A 16,096-nucleotide genomic window follows, 5' to 3' on the forward strand; every position below is an offset into this window, starting at 1 on the left:
ATAGTTGATTTACAATGTGATGTTAATTTCTGCTGTGTGGCAAAGTGATTTAGTTATACATATATATACATTCTTTTCCATATTCTTTTCCATTATAGTTTATTATAGGATACTGAATGTAGTTCCCTGTGCTGTACAGTAGGACCTTGTTGTTTATCCATTCTATATATAATAGTTTGCATCTGCTAATCCCAAACTCCCAATCCATCCCTTGCCCACCCCCCTCTCCCTTGGCAACCACAAGTCTGTTCTCTATGTCTGTGAGTCTGTTTCTGTTTCGTAGATAAGTTCATTTGTGTCATATTTTATTTTTATTTTTATTTTTTTTGCGGTACGTGGGCCTCTCACTGTTGTGGCCTCTCCCGTTGCGGAGCACAGGCTCCGGACGCGCAGGCTCAGCGGCCATGGCTCACGGGCCCAGCCGCTCCACGGCATGTGGGATCTTCCCGGACCGGGGCACGAACCCGTGTCTCCCGCATCGGCGGGCGGACTCTCAACCACTGCGCCACCAGGGAAGCCCATTTTGTGTCATATTTTAGATTCCACATGTAAGTGATATCATATGGTATTGATATTTGTCTTTCTCTTTCTGACTCACTTCACTTAGTATGATACTCTCTAGGTCATCCATGTTGCTACAAATGGCATTATTTCATTCTTTTCTATGGCTGAGTAGTATTCCATTGTATATATACACTACATCTTCTTTATCCATTCATCTGTTAATGGACATGTCGGTTGTTTCCATGTCTTGGCTATTGTAAGTAGTAAATAGCTGGGTTTTGAGATCTCAGTTTTTGCTAGGTTGAGTTTCATGTCCTAGAGTAGAAGGAAGGACGGATGTGTTAATACTGAATATCTGGATCCCATTACTAATCTGTTTATGTACTAATAAGATCATGGGATTATCACTCACTTTAAAAAGTTTTTTTTGTTTTGTTTTGGCTAATGCTTGCAAATAAAACCAGTAATGCCTACATTTCATTGTATATAATCCAGTAAATATTTCATGTTTTTATATAAAGTTAAATTCCACTTAAGTATAAGTATTCAGGTCTTTTATGGAAAGCTTCAATCAACAGCACACTTATTTCAAGCCATATATATATGTATGTGAACATATATATATAACATATATATATATATATATAAAATAATGTTGCTGACATTTTACTTATTTGCCACAATTTTACATAAAATTAGGTGTTAACGCCTTCAAAATGGGAACGTCAGGAAATTGTGTACTTGTATCAGTGAATGCTCAAAAAATGTTGGAGCTCTTTCTTTAATTTACCTCCAGAGTATGCAGCACACTTAGATGAGAATCATCAGTGGCAGCAGAATTTTCCTTGAAAGTAGTTTAGGTTTGGTGAAATATACAACTTATTCAATGCCAGTCTGTTTGATAAGATAGGTGACCTGTTTATTCAATATTATTTTAGATCAAAAGCTGGTGATTCTAGAAAGTATGACAGTTTCATTGTGATTCGTGAACTTGACTCTGAATGCCGTACCAAGAGTTCCAAAATTATTTAGATAAAGAAAGCATTGTTAGGATAAGATATAGAAGGATCTTATACTCATCTAAATTTAAAAATTCTGATATAGTTATACCTTATAAAGGGAAATAATTTTGGCCACCCTTTGAAAGTTGTAATTAGGCTTGACATTTAGTTTCAGAACTATGGACACCCGAAAAGTAATTATCTTTAAAAATTATTATGCAACTGTTGAGAAATAATATTATGATTAACACCCTTTAATAAGATGTTAACCCACCTTTGTACCTAAGTTCGCTTTAGCATAACCTTTCACCTAATTTAGCATGTACATCTGTTACCTGTTAAGTCTGGATTTATAAAGAAGCATGTGCATAATTATCTTAAAACATACAACTAGGGCTTCCCTGGTGGTGCAGTGGTTGAGAGTCCACCTGCCGATGCAGGGGAGACGGATTCGTGCCCCGGTCCGGGAAGATCCCACATGCCGCGGAGCAGCTGGGCCCATGAGCCATGGCTGCTGAGCCTGCGCGTCTGGAGCCTGTGCTCCGCAATGGGAAAGGCCACAACAGTGAGAGGCCCGCGTACCGCAAAAAAAACCCCAAAAAACAAAAGACATACAACTAAAAGATTGTATTTTATTTCCATTAAAAAAAATCTTTTTGCTTAGGAAGTAATTAATTGCGTAACTTTTGAGATGAAATGCCACATTAAAAAAATACAGAAGTGGGCTTCCCTGGTGGCGCAGTGGTTGAGAGTCCGCCTGCCGATGCAGGGGACACGGGTTCGTGCCCCGGTCCGGGAAGATCCCACATGCCGCGGAGCGGCTGGGCCCGTGAGCCATGGCCGCTGAGCCTGCGCGTCCGGAGCCTGTGCTCCACAACAGGAGAGGGCACAACAGTGAGAGGCCCGCGTACCGCAAAAAAAAAAAAAAAAAAAAACAGAAGTGAAGGCCATTTTTTTGCCTTCAACATCAATTTGTTGAGTATCTACTCAATTTATGGCCTTATGTTGATTGTTATCCGTTCATAGATATACAGTGTAGCCCCTGCCTTCAAGAATTCACAGCTGATGGGAAATGAATAAATTAACAGTCAGTGACAGCAGGGGTTGGCCAACTTTTTCCGCAAAGGGCCAGATAGTAAACATTTTAGGCTTTGGGGGCCACAAGGTTTCTGTCGCAGTTACTCAGCTCTGCTGTCGTAGCATGAAAACAACCACAGACAATCCATGAACAGATGAGCATGGCTGTGTTCCAGTGCAAATGTTACTTACAGAGCTAGGCATGAGCCTTCGTCCTGCAGTTTGCTGCTGTCTGAATTATGGTATAGTGATCTAAAATCTGTGGTAGACACGTACTACTGTGCTGTGTATACATGACTAGAGGAGGACACAGAAAACCTCAAGGAGGAAGGGACTTAGGAGCTGAGTCCTGAAAGACAAGGTGTTATCCAGGAGAAGCAGCATGGAAGGCCCATGGATTCATGAACTCCTGCAGAGTCTAAGCAAAGGCAGAGACAGGAGCCCATTTTGTTAAATATTTAGTGGGTACCTTATGAAAAGATAATCATTCAAATCCTTTCCAATAGCATCTTTCTACATAGTGTTGAAAATTGTAGTTACCAAAATTCTATGACTGACTTCACATATGTAGTTTCTTTACACCCATAAATATGAAGAATTGGTTTTGTATATTAAAACAGAAGCATACCAAAAATTGCCTTGTCTTTAGAGAAAGTCAAGTGTTTTACTTCGTTTATTTATTTTACATTCTTGAGGCCATGCTAAGCTATTCTCCCAGCGCACAAAGACCTACTTGAAAAGTAATGAGTTCTGCCATCTCAGTATTGGTCATCAGGGTACTGCATTTTGAGTTTATTAATTTTTTATTGAAATATCGCATACAAAAAAGTATATGTCATACACACAAGAAAGTACACATATTGGCAGTATATAGCTCAATGATTTTTCACAAACTGAGCACCCTCCTTTTACCATGAGGCTACATTTTAATTGTCCAACACTACTGATCACAATTCTTAGACTGCTTCTCTCATAAACTTAATTATTTTTCATCTCTGAGCTTTCAGTAAGTTCTCTGGCTTAAAATCCTTACTGCTAACAGTAATTTTGTTTGCATGAAGGACAGGGTAGGCACATTCTGTCTGCCCACCTTTTCCTCCTAGACCTGTCTAGCGTTCAGTTCTCTTTAATTGATCACTGCAGCATAGGCTTCTGATTTCCAGGAAATACCTTTTATTCCAAAATCATCCATTTCTTCCTCTGAAAGTCTCTCTTTACCTCTAGCAGTGCTTCCAAACTGAAGGTAGCAACTCTGGATCTTGAAATAAATTTAGTAAGTTGGACTTGTGACTGGCACTTAAGAAGAGCACAAAGGAGGGACAAGACAGATGAAGAAATAGAATAGTGCATTGTAACCATTGTAAGGATAAGTATTATTTTTTGCAACTTTTTATTTAGTTTTTCATCTATGTGTATGTTTACTAGATCATGATGTAAAATTTATTTTTTACTAGGGATCATGTCCTTAAAAGTTTAAAAAACATTGTCATGAGTCTCATGTCAGCAATTTCAAAAACTGCTTAACATTAGCACCATTAACTGCTCAAGAGGGAAGGGATATGGGAACAGATGTATATGTATGACTGATTCACTTTGTTATAAAGCAGAAACTAATTTAAAAAAGTCCCCCCCCCAAAAAAATTAACTGCTGATACTTGTAGAACTTGTTTAAATTAATAAAATGGAAATTTTGGGGCTGGAGGAAGTTTTTTTCTGCCTATCTCTTGGAGGAGCACTCTGTCTCATTTTAAGATGCCAGTGTAACTCAAACAGAGATGTTACAAGAAAAAATATTGCAGACAGATATCCCTCATGAATGTAGATGGCACAGTGCTTTATCAAACATTAGCAAATTGAATACAGCAATATATAGACAGTATAATACATTTTGACCAATTGGAGTCTATCCTAGGAATGCAAATCAGGGGTTGGATTAATATCCAAAAACCATTTTAATTTATTATCTTAATCGAATAAAGTAGAAAAACCATTTGATCATCCTTAACAGGTACAGAAAAGCATAAACATTTGACAAAATTAAGCTCCTAATTCTCAGCAAACTAGGAGAGAACTTCTTTACTGAGAAAGGGTATATTTGAAAAACCTACAGGTAAGATGCCTAACACTGGGAACAAAACATGGCTGTCTCCTCTCAACCACTTGTACTTAACATTGTACTTGGGGTCTTGGCCAGACGCTAGTCTGAAGTAAGGCCAGAAAAAGAAAGAAAAGGCATAAAGATTGGCAAGAAGTAAAACTATCTGTTTGCAGGTGACATGATCACCTAATGTAAAAATGGTTAAAAATTTAAAGCCTCACAATATCAAATGTTGACAATGGAATGGAGCAACTAGTAGTCTCAGACATTGCTGTTGGATATGTAAAATGGTACAACCACTTCGGAAAACAGTCTGACAGGTTTTTTTTATAACGTTAAACATACATACACCCATCAGTTCTGATCCTAGGAATTTACCCAAGGGAAAAGAAAATGTGTATCCACAGAAAGACTTGTACCTGAATGCTCATAGCAGCTTTATTTATAATGGACCAAAATTGGAAATTACCTAAATGTCTATCAACAGCTGAATGGATAAACAGGTTGTGATATGTCCATACAATGGAACACTACTCAACAAAAAAGAGGACCAAATTACATGCAAAGCTTAGATAAATCTCAAAATGTTACGCTGAACAAAAGAATCCTTATGCAAAAGAGTATATATTGCATAATTCCATTTATATGAAATCCTAGATCAGGGAAAACTCTGGGGACAAAAAGCTCTTCAGTGCCTGCTTGGGACCAAGAGTGACATATTGACTCCAGGGACGCACAAGAGAACTTTTCTGATATTTTAAACTACTGCTCCATACCTTGACCTTGGTGGTAGTTACTAGAGTTTTTACATTTGTGAGTTACACCTCAATAAAGTTGATTTAAAAAAAAAAGAGAAAGATTTAGACATTTTAAAACAAGTAAATGAAATCACTATTAGGGAAAAAAATCTTAAGATTAAAAAATTACTTTTGAGAAGATGAAAAGGTTTTAGAGATGGATGATGGCTGTAGAATGATGTGAGTGTACCTAAAGCCACAGAGTTGTTCGCTTAAAAATGGTTAAAATGGTAAGTAAATTGTATGTAATGTGTATTTTACCACATTTAAAAAAAAGGTTAAAAAAAAGAAAAAGCTGTGTAAACAAAAAATCTTTCAAGAATTAGAAAAATAAATGAGTTTTTATTATCTTAAGATAATATTTGCTGGGGGCTTCCCTGGTGGCGCAGTGGTTGAGAGTCCGCCTGCCGATGCAGGGGACACGGGTTCGTGCCCCTATCCCGGAAGATCCCACATGCCGCGGAGCGGCTGGGCCCGCGAGCCATGGCCGCGGAGCCTGTGTGTCCGGAGCCTGTGCTCCGCAACGGGAGAGGCCACAGCAGTGAGAGGCCCGCGTACAGCAAAAAAAAAAAAAAAAAAAAAGATAGTATGTGCTTTGTGCTTCTCAAAAACGACTTTTAAAGAATTAAGGCAGGCCCTAAAATATTGCAACAGACTTATGTAATTTATTTGGTCAAAGATTAAAATGCTTAATCTAATTATAAACAATAAATGTGTTTAGTATGTTAGCCTGTATTTATGAAACACAGCAAAGATTAGGATTCTGGCCTTGAAGTGTTTATGTTTTGAGTGTCAAATACGTGAGTATAATAAACTAGCAGTATTACTTAGCCAGGTATCATTTACTGTAATTCAGAGCATCCCAACAATCATATTTCTAGAACAATCATATTTGTAGAACAATCATCTTTCTAGAAGGAAATGTCTCTTTTAAACCGCTCTGCCCTTTTGGTTTCTAATTAGTGATTGTCCCCTGAGATTTTTAAAGCTAAAAGTGTTTTATACTCAGTTTGCCCTTTATTTGCAATTTTTATATCAACCTAAGTGTAAAACTAGATAAATTTGATTCTAATTATTTTCACTGTTACTTTTCTTCATTTGCCTATTTTCATCAAAATAAACCTTACTGTAGTTTCTGGTGAGAGTGGTGTGAATTTCTCTAGCCCGAAAGGAAGATTTGGGGATGATATCCCTTGGGAATATGACTGCTTTCTTGCCTGGTGATTTGCTTCCACTTCCTAGGTTTTGGGAATAATAGGCAGTTAAAAGCTCTTCATGCCAAAAGCAGAGGACCCTTGGGAATTTTTTCATCATGAACTTTAAGTTAAGGGAGTTTATGATTGGCTAGATTATAATACAGGAAGTGAATGTCTTTGCAGTAAAATCTGTAGAGCTTGAAATACAAAAGAATGGAAGCTTCTATGTGAAGATGTTTTGAGGGGGAAAACACATTTTCTCTTTACGGTTCATTCTGCTCTAGGGAAACACCACCAAGCGAGTCAAACACAGAATGTGATTGCATCAGACAAAGCAGAAATACCGGTTGCCCATGAACATGAGCACAGCCATGACCACACACAGCTGCATGCCTACATCGGTGTTTCCCTCGTACTGGGCTTTGTTTTCATGTTGCTGGTGGACCAGATTGGCAGCTCCCATGTGCATTCTACTGATGGTGAGTAGCTCCAAGGTTTTCTGGGCAGTGCAAAACATTTGCATTTTAGGCTATCACAAATGATTGAATAATTCAATATGTATCAGTGTTCTTATTTAGTGCTAAAACTTTCTCAGGTTCTGGTGAACATTTCATTCATTTGAGAAAGCTAGTGGGTTGTGACATGTGGCACAAGGGAGTGTTTATTGGATTATTACCCTGGTTATTTTAAAGCTCACTTGATGGAGGTCTAGGGCAGAAGTTCTTAACCCTTTTTGTGCCATGGAGCCTTTCAGCAGTCTAAAGCCTGTGGACCTTTTATTGGAATAATGTTTTAAAATGCATAAAGCACAGTATAGGATTACAGAGAAAATCAATTTAATATAGTTACTAAAACATTAAAACAAATTTGTGATATAGTAATGTATGTCTTCTTTATTGGCACATTAAAGAATGAGATAATATATTTAAATCATAAGCAAGTTAGAGTTAAATTTAATTGTTTAGGACATCAGTATAACAGCTATTGTTGAGTAGCTTGACTAAGAACATTAAATTCTGAGATGGGCTTTAACAAGGCAACAGAGTGTCAAGTTGAACGTCCAGTTGATTTGGGTTCTTGTTTTGATGGTTACTAGTGTAGAAGAGCCTGATTCACAAAGATATTTTATTACAAATATACTTGAACACATTTGTAGCTTGCTTTCCAGGGAAAGATAAGCTTCTTTCAAGGACAACTAGAATTCTCCAAAACCTTTAAAGTTAATTCCAGTCATATTAACTTTTTTGTCTTTAGATCAATGAATTCATCTTTGGTTAGATCAATATCTTTGATATGGTTTATATTAAATAAAAAAGGATTCTGATCCATGATACAACTGATGCCATCGTGATATAAATAAACTTTTTTGATATAAATACATTTGAAAGGGTTATAATGGACATAAGGGTTTACAGATATTTCTTTTCAAATACATTGACAGAGAATTTTGCAGATAGGAACTGCTAGAAAGCAGCATAGATATCTTGGTCACCAGCAAGAGATCCCATGACTTCTACTGTTTTGTGGCTGATGACTGTTAGGTGTAGAGTTGCCTGTTAGTTGCGCAGCTCCGTCACATGAGCATCTACAAACAGGAAGACTGTAATCATGCAACGTGGCAGCACTTCTATAAGCCCTTAATTTAAAGTAGTGATGAAAGAGAGTGATAAATGTTTAAAGTTTGCTTCATTTTGTTCTACAGCATAAATACGTTAAACTCATTTATGCAGTTAAAATTTTCCTTTATATAGTTTGCAGCGTAAAGGACATTATAAGGGCCTTCCCAAGTACTGAGTTTTAAATATAGTGAAATCTGTATCTATAAAAATAATAATAATAAATAAATAAAGTAGTGATGAGTGAAAGTGATAATATGATGATATCTTATAACTATAAAATAATATGAAATTATCTGATTTCTATTGGTAAAGGTAGTGCTACTATTACTTGTGGTTTATTGTCTATATTTATAATTAAAGGAAATGCTAAAGTTCAGTTAGAGGTTAGTACAAGTAAAAATACATTTTTTTTTTAAGTTAAGGTCACAGACACCCCCTGCATTCTCCCTGTGTTCTTCTATTAGACTCCAGGTTAACAATCCCTGGTCTACCAAAAAAATCTGTAGAAAAGCAGGCAAAAGACATGAACAAATAGTTCATTAAAATATATAAAAATGGTCTTTAAACATATGAAAAGATGTTCCTTGCACTCAAAATAAGAAGACTGCAAATCAAAATTCCACTGAGATGCCATTTCTCACCTGTCAGATAGGCAAAAATTCAAAACCTTGGCAGTACACTCTGTTGACAAAGCTGCGACGAAACAGACACTCTCATCTATTGCTGTGGGTGTGCAGCCCCTGTAGTGGAGAATTTACCCTTCAACCCCAAAATCCCACTTCTAGGAATCTGTTCTGATGAATCGGCTCCAATATGAAAATACATATGCACAAGACTAATCAGTGCAGCATTGTTTATCATTGTAAAAACACTTCAATGTCCAGTCATGCAGATTGGTTGAGTGTAGTGTGGTGTGTCCATGTAATGGAGTTCTATGTAGCCATGAAATAGAATAAGGAATCAGATCTCTGTGAACCAATATGGAGAGATTTCCAGGAAATACTGTTAAGTGGGGAAAAAATAAATAAATAAATTATTATACATCATATATTATGTTGGGGAAACAAGTATACGTGTGTATATTTGCTTATCTTTACAAAAAAGAAACATAAGAAGGATCAGCTAGAAAACAAAGTTGATTATTTGTAGGAGTGAGGGCATGGGTGGGATAAGGTAGAAGGGTTTTGGGAGGGCATGACACTTCCCCGGGCATGCCTTTTTGATATAGTTTTGACTTGGGGAAATATGTTAATGTTTTCCATATTCAAAGTATAAAATGAAATCAACAAAGGGTGGGGGAGCTAACTGAAACAGATGAACTATACTTCAAATGAATAACACAGTTATACTGAAGGGGATGTAGAAAAAACTAATTCAAGTAACTTATGAATGTAGTATTTGACTATATACCTTTAGTGGTGAGTAGAGTTGGGGAAGAAGCGTAAACAGTACTGAATTCTTTTTAGTAGGCTTTGCTTTTTGAAATGGTGTGGGCAAAACAGTTCTGAAACTAGTTTAGATGTGTTACAAGATTGAGGAAATGAATAAATGTGTTGCAGTTGGTGGAACCAGAGTCCTCACTGAGGAAGAAGGGACATGCAAATAGGGAATGAGGGAAAGCAAGAAAGAACCGCTACAGGGGTGGGTTGGAATCGGAGCTATTGGAATCATGATTTCTAAAACTTGTATGTGTCTGTATACATATACATGTGTGTCTATGTATACATGTATGTGTGTCTTAGTTCTGTGTGCAGAGAGGGCCTAGAAGTAAAGACACCCCACTAGCAATGAGCATATCAGGGCTCTTCAGAGAAATGGCTGATTCTAGGACAGGACAGGGTAAGGATAAAATGAGCTTGGAACATCTAGTGCTCAAAGAAGATGGAAACATGTCACAGGATATAGGAACCAGCTTGAAGGGGCTTCCCTTGGCCAGATCTCAGACAGTTTGTGCACCAAGATAATTAAGAACAGTAATAAAGCATAAATCATTGAAAAAATGGGAATCACTGGGCACATGCACATGGGAGAAAGATAAAAGGAGAAGGGAGGGCATTTGCTTCCAGCAGAGTGCTAAATGCCAGTTGGTAAATGTGGAAGCAGTTGGAGTTGGACAGTCATCTTTGCAACCTTCATAGTAAAAATTGGCTCAGGCCAGAATCATCAATGAAGGTTAAATCTAGGGGGTATATTTTGATTTGCTTACTAGTTGCAAGGGAAAAAAAGTAACTAAATGAAGAAATCGGACAATACCTTGATCAGATGATCAGAATTAATGTCACTGGTATTCTGCTTTCAGTGAGGGCAGAATGTTCCTACCAGACCAGCCTCTGTACAGATAACTGTAAACTTTGGACAGAATTTTGAAAACCATTATCTGAAGACATTGGAGAGTGAGTGACCGAAAGGAGGCAAATTCTGGAAGGGAGTCTACACTTGGAACCTATTTTTACTACTTTTAGTTCCTATTTTTACTGCTTTTAGCAGTCAGTGCCTGTGGGGTAACTAACTGATAGAAGACACAGTCTTTCTGGCCTAAGGAACTAGAGGACAGAGTTCAAGGTACCCAGCCCCTGGAAAGTGAGGGGAGAATCTTAGAAAGGAGAGAGACAGAGAAACTCAGCCCCAGATTCTATGCATAAACTGCCCGAGTCTCTGGCTAAGCCCTGAACCATGCTTTCTTGGGCAGACTCTAGACAGCTCAGCTAAACATAAAAGAACTAAACTGAGATTTAGGCAGCTGCCCAGAAGACAGAGTTTGCAGTTTGAGCCAAATCAAGTTATGTAAAGCAAAGTAAAAAATATCAACACTCTTTGGAGGAATATAATAGAATACGTAGTATCCACAAGATAACATTTACAATATCCAATATATAATCCAGAATTCACACCACCAGTGAGCGGCAGATGTACATCCTGTGCTTCTAGATGTGATAGCCTGAGGAGCACCACCTATGTATCCATCCAAGCATGCGTCATCGAAGGACACACCAGGCAAATCCAAAAGGAAGGACCACTCTGCTAAAAAACAAGAAAGGTGCAGGGAAGGGAACGTATTCTTCAGAGATATCGATGTCACAAAAGTCAAAGGCAAAGAAAATGTCTCAGATTAAAGGAGACTAAAGAGATATAACTAGGTGCAACGTATGATCTTAGGCTGGATCCTTCCTGGAAAAGGAAAAATGCCCTGGAAGACATTCTTGGGCAATTGACAAATTAGAATATGCAAGAGAGAGTAGAAAAAAATATCAATGTTAAATTTACCGAAGTTGATAACTTTACTGTGATTATGTAAGAAAATATCCTTTATCATCAGAAGTACACACTGAAGTATCTAAGTATAAAGAGTTACGATGTATGCAATTTACTCTTAAATGGTACAGAAAAAAAGATATACACAGATATGTGTATTCGTGTAGTGTAGATAGAGAACAAGAGAGCATAAACCCAAATGATAAAGCAAATGGGGCAAAATGTTGGACAATTAGTCATTCTGAGAAAAGGGTAACTGATTGCTTTTTGAACTATTCTTGCAACCTTTTTTTTTTTAACTAACCAAGTCTTATTTTAGGAAATTGATTTTGGAGTAAAAGGTTTTACTTATGTGCTTTATTCCAAACAGCAAATGAGAAGCACCCTCTGTTGGATGGAATCTGACTCCAGCTACATTACCTAGTTGTCCACAGTGGCCTTTATGACATTTTTCTGGCAGTTCTTGTCAGTTTAAATTTAAAATGCATTTATAGGCGCATTAGTGCCCTGTAGCCCTGTACAAAGAATTAAATGTAGTATGTGTTTATTTTTCCTCCTGTTTTGTCTCAGAGGTCACTCTTTTTGCTAGTTTTCATGTATCTGATGACCTCGCTTTACCTATTACCTGCAGGGTTTTATGTATTATTATCAGTAAAAGTTAACTTGTTTATTAAATTTATTCTGAAGCAGTCTTTTCCTATAGATTTATAGAAATTGTTTTAATTTTAAAACCTCTAATTTTTTTTAAGATGCTACTTATAATTAGACCACAAGACTGTGTAAAGAAAAGCCAAAACCAGCTTGTCACACAGTGTAATATGATCGTTCTTCCCAGTTTGGGGTGATATTGAAATATGTGTTGTCTCAGAGTGATGAGGGGCTTTAGCTTCCCTTCTTGCAGTGTTTTAATTAGAAGATAATTTTTGTTAGTAAAAAGATAAAGATACTTTACTTGTGCATGCTTTTTCCATTGTAAACCATTCCTTCAGCGGGCTAGACCCCTCAAAGGATTAAATTCCTTGCAGTTTACTTGACTATAATGTCCATCTGTCATTTCACCTGGCATTTTGATGTCCATGTCTTCGAACTTTACATTGTTTGGACATTATTTACTTGTTTATATATTTCTTACAATACCTGTAATATAGATAAATACTTTAAAAAATCTCCAACAAGGATTTATTAAGCAACTGTTGGGTGACCAGTGCTATGCTACATTCTATAGGACAAATAAAAAAATGGAAAGAAGTATAAAATTCTGTATAGTTCACAGTCAATTGGGAGGGACATATTTAAGTGAAAACAGTTTTGTATATCTAAGGTGGAATACAGAAGAAACCTTGAAGTAGCATGTAGAGACTGTGCATGGCGCTGTACATTTCTAGGCAAGGGGAGGCTTGTTCTAAGCTGGAATTAATCTTTGATTCTTTCTCAGAGTAAGCGGTCCTAGAATTAAGACTTTGAACAACGTCTTGGTTTTGGATTGGTGAGCTGAGCGATTTAGTACATGCCAAGAATTAGGGGTGAGGAGATTTGGGGAAAGGAGAATGAGACAGTTTTGTTAGAGGGTGTTACAGAAACTGGTTTAACTGGACTGGACAGTAAGAAATAAGATACGAGTTGAGGGCTTCCCTGGTGGCGCAGTGGTTAAGAATCTGCCTGCCAATGCAGGGGACACGGGTTTGAGCCCTGGTCTGGGAAGATCCCACATACCACGAAGCAACGAAGCCCGTGCGCCACAGCTACTAAGCCTGCGCTCTAGAACCTGCGAGCCACAACTACTGAGCCTGCGAGCCACAACTACTGAAACCCACGTGCCTAGAGCCTGTGCTCTGCAACAAAGAGAAGCCACCACAGTGAGAAGCCTGTGCACTGCAATGAAGTGTAGTCCCCGCTCTCGCAACTAGAGAAAGCCCATGAGCAGCAACAAAGACCCAGTGCAGCCAAAAATAAATAAATAAATTTATTTTTTTTTTAAAAAAAGATGGGCTTCCCTGGTGGCGCAGTGGTTGAGAGTCCGCCAGCCGATGCAGGGGACACGGGTTCGTGTCCCGGTCCGGGAAGATCCCACATGCCGCAGAGTGGCTAGGCCGCTGAGCCTGCGCTCTGCAAAAAAAAAAAAAAAAGATGATGCCAGTTGATGGAGGGCTCAAGACCTACTTAATAGAGCAGTTTGGACTGAATTTGAAAAGCAGCAGATTCTTAACTGACCCATCACAAGGGTGGTGATTCAGAAAGATGAATCCGACCAAGGATGTGTAAGATGAATTAGGTTAGGGAGAAGTGAGAGTAAGGGGAGACAACCAGATGGGAGCCTACTGCTAATTTAGGTTTGAGCTGATGAAAATTTAGGTTAGGATGGTGGCAATAAAATGGAGAAAGGCAAATGTGAATGACATTTTGATGTTAGAATACAGATAAAGTTGTGGGAGGCTGGGGAGGGTGAGGGGGTAGGTAATGACAATGAGATTGGTCTAGAGAGGTGGTCAGATGCCACAGAGCACTTTCCTTGGGGAGGTGAAGCATTAAGAGGTATGAGGCTGTTTGGGGTGATGTCTTGTCTGTTCAGGGAAGCCTGGGTCAAATGAAAAGTTTCCACCTGCCCACCTCTTCAGGACAGGGGAAACTTCCAAGTGTTTGAAGCAGAAGAAAAAAGACAATAGTGAGGAAAATAATAATCTTCTACTTTAAGAGCTTTCAAAGACTTCTTCCACCTGCAGGTGAATGTTCTAATAGTTTCTGTTTCACGTTGCTTCATGGCTGACTTGCTTATTTTTACTTCAGATCCAGAAACAGCAAGGCCTAGCAACTCCAAAATCACCACCACGCTGGGTCTGGTCGTCCATGCTGCAGGTAGGGTCAGATTGCAGTGGAACCCCTTTCTTTTCTGTCACACAGGGACCATCCACATGAAATACTCTAGGGCTGGCCTTTGGGGACAGGGTTGCTTAATGAAGTCCTCCAACAGAAGCATGAGCCCTGGCGTACTCAGTGTTGGGGTTGCAATAAGAATGGTTCTGTATTTCTTAATGGGTGAAAATAATTCGTGGCACATGAAAAATACATGAAATTCAAATTTCATTGTCCATAGTAAAGTTGTATTGGAACACAGCCATGGCCACTTGTTTACGTTTTATCTGTGGCTGCTTTCACACAATGGTTGAGTTGAGTAGTTGCAAGAGACCAAATGACTCACGAAGGCTAAAATACTTCCTATCTATCCCTTTAACAAAAAGTTTGCTGACCTCTGCCGTAGGATCTCATCTGCATAAGAGCCTGCTCACTTTTGTACTCAGTAGCCCTGGTGCTGGGTATCTTCCCAAGTGCCAGGTGAGGCAGAGGTAGGCTGTAGAGTGTCGAAGTCTCAGCATTGCTGACAGGGCATGCCTTAGAATCACAACCAGAACTAGTCCCAGTAGTAGGGCTCTGTACGTGACAAAGGCATGTGAAAGGTGACACACTCTTATCTGGACTTTCTAGTAAAATATGCTTTTCTAACAAAAAAATTCATCCATTTCAACCACTATTTACTCATTACGTATAAATCATCTATGCCACGTTGCGGTGTCTTTATTTTGGTTTTTCATCTGCAAGAGGCAGAGATGCCTCCTTTGAAATTCTTTGATATTTCTGTTATTACAGTTTGATTGATTAATCAGTAGATTTTTGAGCATCATACTTTTCCAACAACAGCAACAATAACTGACAAATAGAATATTGAATAGCACCTATGCTAAGCTCTTCACATACGTTACCTCATGAAAACCCTAGGAATACATACTTTATTGAACCCATTGTAGAAATGAGAAGGCTAAGGTTCAGAAAGGTTAAGTAACCGTCCCAGAGTCCAGTCCAGCTCTGTCTGACTCTAAAGCCCACACAGTCACTCACCACACTATTATAGTTGTTATTTATAGTTATAGTGTTTTATGTTTCACTTTTTCCAAATTCAGCTGATGGTGTTGCTTTGGGAGCAGCAGCTTCTACTTCACAAACTAGTGTCCAGTTAATTGTGTTTGTGGCAATAATGCTACATAAGGTAAGCAAAATTTTGGTGTAAGATTTGGTCTTGACTACATTTATAATTAAAATTTCTCTTTGGTCATTATGTTTTTCTGGAATGGAAAGTTTTTTTAGTTATTTTCGTAATTGCTGTTCATTTTAGAGAATTGAATAAATCTGTTCATAGCTGGGTCTTTTGCTACCATTTTCTTAACCTTATACTTGAAGGGGTTTTATTTTTTTATGGTCATGTACACAAACTTTTAAGTCCTCTACACATTTCTACATTTCATAGTAATTTTTGTTCATAAATATTCTTCCTTTCTTTATACTCTTTTCTTAACTATTACACAGACACACACACGCACACACACGCACACACACACACAAATGGGATATTTTCTAGCTTAGAACATTAATTCCTAAAAGGCAAAGCCCAGACTTACTATTGTGCCTAGTTTTCTTGTATGAGAATTCAGTCAAATGATATGTACTTCATAATGTAGAAGCAATCCAAACTTCCAGAGTAATAAGGGATAGTTTTTCTTTT

At 38.0% G+C, this 16,096-nt stretch overlaps 1 protein-coding gene across 1 annotated transcript in view; it reads left to right on the forward strand.

The window, feature by feature from the left end:
* Window positions 1-16,096, forward strand: part of SLC39A9 (solute carrier family 39 member 9) — a 51,930-nt gene that overhangs the window by 29,775 nt on the left and 6,059 nt on the right. Inside the window, exons 3-5 of the mRNA XM_081230295.1 lie at window positions 6,958-7,152; window positions 14,329-14,397; window positions 15,498-15,583. Of these exons, the coding sequence (XP_081086421.1) occupies window positions 6,958-7,152; window positions 14,329-14,397; window positions 15,498-15,583 (350 nt within the window). The remainder of the gene's footprint in view (window positions 1-6,957; window positions 7,153-14,328; window positions 14,398-15,497; window positions 15,584-16,096) is intronic.

Source organism: Mesoplodon bidens, assembly GCF_964165515.1.
Source record: "Mesoplodon bidens genome assembly, chromosome: 3".
NCBI classification, from domain to species: domain Eukaryota; kingdom Metazoa; phylum Chordata; class Mammalia; order Artiodactyla; family Ziphiidae; genus Mesoplodon; species Mesoplodon bidens.